Genomic DNA, 3,665 nt, shown 5'->3' with positions numbered 1-3,665 from the left:
ATTATTATTATTATTATTATTATTATAACAATATCAATAATGATATGACAAAAATGTGCGCTAAAACTCCATAAAGAAAGAACAGAGCTGATGTGATTGGTGTTATCTGACATTAACATAGCTACTGATGATGGTAAATTAAGTCCAATTCAAATGCCTGTTCATATTTTAACCTGACCTAATAATGTAAATATCTTTACTTGCTTGATTGTATCTTGGTCCATGTGAGGAGGAGTCAATGCAAAACTCAGATATCTTCCACCTCTACTTATCTGACTGCAGAGAGGAGGACAGAGAACAGTGGACACACAGTTTAACATGATGGACTATAGGACAGGACTGCTGCTTTTAACTATCTGCTGGGCAGGTGAAGATTTTACCTGATTTTTATATTAGGTTTTCTTTTAGGTTGTAAATGTGGTGCATGTCATGGTTTTCTTGCTGTCTTGACAGGTGTTGATGGTCAGACTCTGACAGAATCTGAACCAGTGATTAAAAGGCCTGGAGAATCTCACAGACTGACCTGTACAGCCTCTGGACTGACAGTCAGTGGCTACTGGATGAACTGGGTCAGACAGGCTCCTGGAAAAGGACTGGAGTGGATTGCCACTATTGATGTTACTAGCACCTACTACTCTCAGTCAGTCAAAGGCCGGTTCACCATCTCCAGAGACAACAGCAGACAGCAGGTGTATCTGCAGATGAACAGTCTGAAGACTGAAGATTCTGCTGTTTATTATTGTGCTCGAGAGACACAGTGACTGGAGTTGGTTGAGCAGCTGTACAAAAACCTACAGTGCTCATTCTCAAGGGGCTGGTAGAGCTTAAGCATGTGATATTTTCATGACAATTGTATTATATATTTACTTTTCTACATTAAATGGTTTGGTTGCTACAGTGTTTTAAATGTGTAATTTCTTTACATGTATGTTTTAAAAAAATAAATCATTTTCACTGCATTATACACATTTCTGAAAACACACAAAATGAGTGTAACTTAATGCAGTTTCTTCTATAAAATCACCAGAGGGCAGTCAGTGTCAAGTTTCTCTCTCCTCTGTCACTAAAAGGAGACACTCAGATCTGCTGTTCTCATTGATCTTAACTGACTGACAATCAAACCCTGGACTGAACTATAATTTATACACACACCCTTTGTGAGCTCACTTCACCACAGCACAAACAGTGCTCATTCTTACCACAGTATCTCACATGATCTCTCATGAAATAATACATTAGTTGTTTTTTTCACAAAGACCTACAGGTGGCAGTCGAAGATAAGACTTGGTACAACACAAACTAAGACACTACGAAAGACACAGCAGATGTTGTGGTTTGTTACATCCTGTTTTTCAATGTAATTGTTAATAATGTTCCCATTATTGATTTTTAACAGTGTTGAGAATATATTTGGACAATATATCCAGGATATGGATGGTTAAACAAATGCTGCCAAAGAGAATGATAAATACCTCTAATCTGAATATAAATAAAAGTTACAGTTGAATAACTTGAAAAGAATCTGCATTATTAAAAATATATATGATCATGATGTAAAAGAATGATATAACTCACAGTGATGTGATGACAAAACCATTGACTGTATATGTATCTCTATAAACTGTCTGTGTACAAAACATTATACAAATGTTCTCCTTTCACTCACTGAGACTATGAAACATAGAAATATTTCATTTCTATGCTGTGAACAAAATGGGATGTTCTGGTTATTCAGCTACACACTGTGAAAAAAATGTTTATAATGGTGGGGAAACCAGTGATTTTTAGAAACTGCATTCACATTTTGAAAAAACTCCACGACATGCTGCGTTTTACAGTGGATTCCATTTTTATTATCAAATTATTCCATCCATGTTTTCTGAATCACAAAAATCATATGGCCTTAGAGATGAAGAACAACACCTCCAGTCAGCTGATTTACTATCATCACTACTGTATGTAAATCAGCCTCCTTGTGTGTTGCCTCATAAAGAAGTGAAGTGTGTGTGTGTCAGTGAGAGGACAGAAGAGCTCACATCAGTTCAGCTTCAACATCAACCATGTTCTCTGTAGCTCTGATACTGCTGCTGGCAGCTGGATCCTGTGAGGAGCTTTCAGTGGATTCACACTAATAAACACATTAGAAACACTGAATAGTCAGATGAATGATGGAGATAATGTTGATTTGTGTTTCCACAGGTGTGAACAGTATTGATCTCATCCAGCCAGACTCAATGGTTGTGCAGCCTGGACAGTCTTTGACCATCACCTGTCAGGTCTCTGGTTATTCTTTGACTGATAACAGCTATGCAACAGGTTGGATCAGACAGCGTGAAGGAAAACCAATGGACTGGATTATACATCGGTGGGGTGGAGGAAGCTTTTACCAAAATAATGCTCTGAAAAACAAGTTCCTTTACCACACACGCACTTCTACAAGCTCAGTGACATTAACAGGACAGAATCTGCAGCCTGAGGACACAGCTGTGTATTACTGTGTGCGTGCAAAAGACAGCTGTGTATCACTGTGTGCGTTACCCCACAGTGATACAAACCACCAACAGACCTGCACAAATACCCAGCAACCAAGTCCTGAAAACTGAGGAATATTATTTCTAAACATTAAAGAAACACAATAAAGGTCACTAGCTCATGAACTAAAGCTTTATACTTTGTATAGAGAGTTTTTTAATATTCAAATTGTATTAATATAATAATCAAAGAATTATTATTGTGTCTGCAGAGAAATATCCAGAAAAGATGTGAGACAATACTGACAGTTTGTTGCAATAAAGGAATGTGCATATATATGTGACACAACCACACAGATGAAGGTAATCAGTGTTGATTAACACAAAAAGTAACTCAGAAATGTAAAAACTACCAAAGTTTTCACTTTAGTTAAAGAATATATTTTACTGCAGTTTGTGAAACATTTCAGTTCCTGAGCAGCTGTTTTCCAACAACTAAACACTGAAACCATAAAAGTTTTGTAGTCAAACCAGCCACATCAGACAGAAGTTTTTATATTAATTTATACCTGATTCTGGCTGCTGTCACTGTATGAATGTTTACAGCAAATACAGTAATAATGTAAGTTTAGTAAGAAAGCCAATAAATGTAAAATGAATTAAGAAATGCAGAAAGTAGTTAATACAAAGCATTCATTTATTCATCCATTTCCCTAATCACTTATCCTCTGGAGGGTAGCGGGGGACTGGAGCCTATTCCAGCTTGCACTGAGCAAGAGGCAGGGTACTGTACACTCTGGACAGCTCACCAGACTATCACTGGGCTGACACATAGAGACAGACAACCATTCACACTTACAGACAATTTAGAGTCTCCAATTAAGCTGCATGTCTTTGGACTGTGGGAGGAAGCCGGAGTACCCAAAGAAAACCCACACTGACACAGGGAGAACATGCAAACTCCACAAAGAAAGGCTCCCCCACCCTGGGTTTGAACCAGGAACCCTCTTGCTGTGAGGTGACAGTTGCATGTAAATGCTGGAATATGGATCATATGTGAATGGGAGGTGATTTGTTGTTGTTCTCACTCAGTGGAGTTCACAGCACGTCAGTTTCAACATAAACCATGTTCTCTGTAGCTCTGCTGCTGCTGTTGGCAGCTGGATGTGAGTCTCTCTGGATTTGTCAAAGTCA

General features: G+C 38.1%; 1 gene segment (V, D, J or C); it reads left to right on the top strand.

The window, feature by feature from the left end:
• Positions 1–222: 222 nt before the first annotated feature.
• LOC126387211 (immunoglobulin heavy variable 3-30-3-like) lies at positions 223–790 on the top strand. The segment is given in 2 exon segments: positions 223–367; positions 454–790. Coding segments are annotated over 2 exon segments (357 nt in total).
• The last annotated feature ends 2,875 nt before the right edge of the window (positions 791–3,665 follow it).

This window comes from Epinephelus moara, unplaced genomic scaffold (genome assembly GCF_006386435.1).
Source record: "Epinephelus moara isolate mb unplaced genomic scaffold, YSFRI_EMoa_1.0 scaffold2828, whole genome shotgun sequence".
Lineage (NCBI taxonomy): Eukaryota > Metazoa > Chordata > Actinopteri > Perciformes > Serranidae > Epinephelus > Epinephelus moara.
The sequence above is the reverse complement of the archived record's forward strand: the minus strand, read 5'-3'. Positions and strand labels throughout refer to the sequence as shown.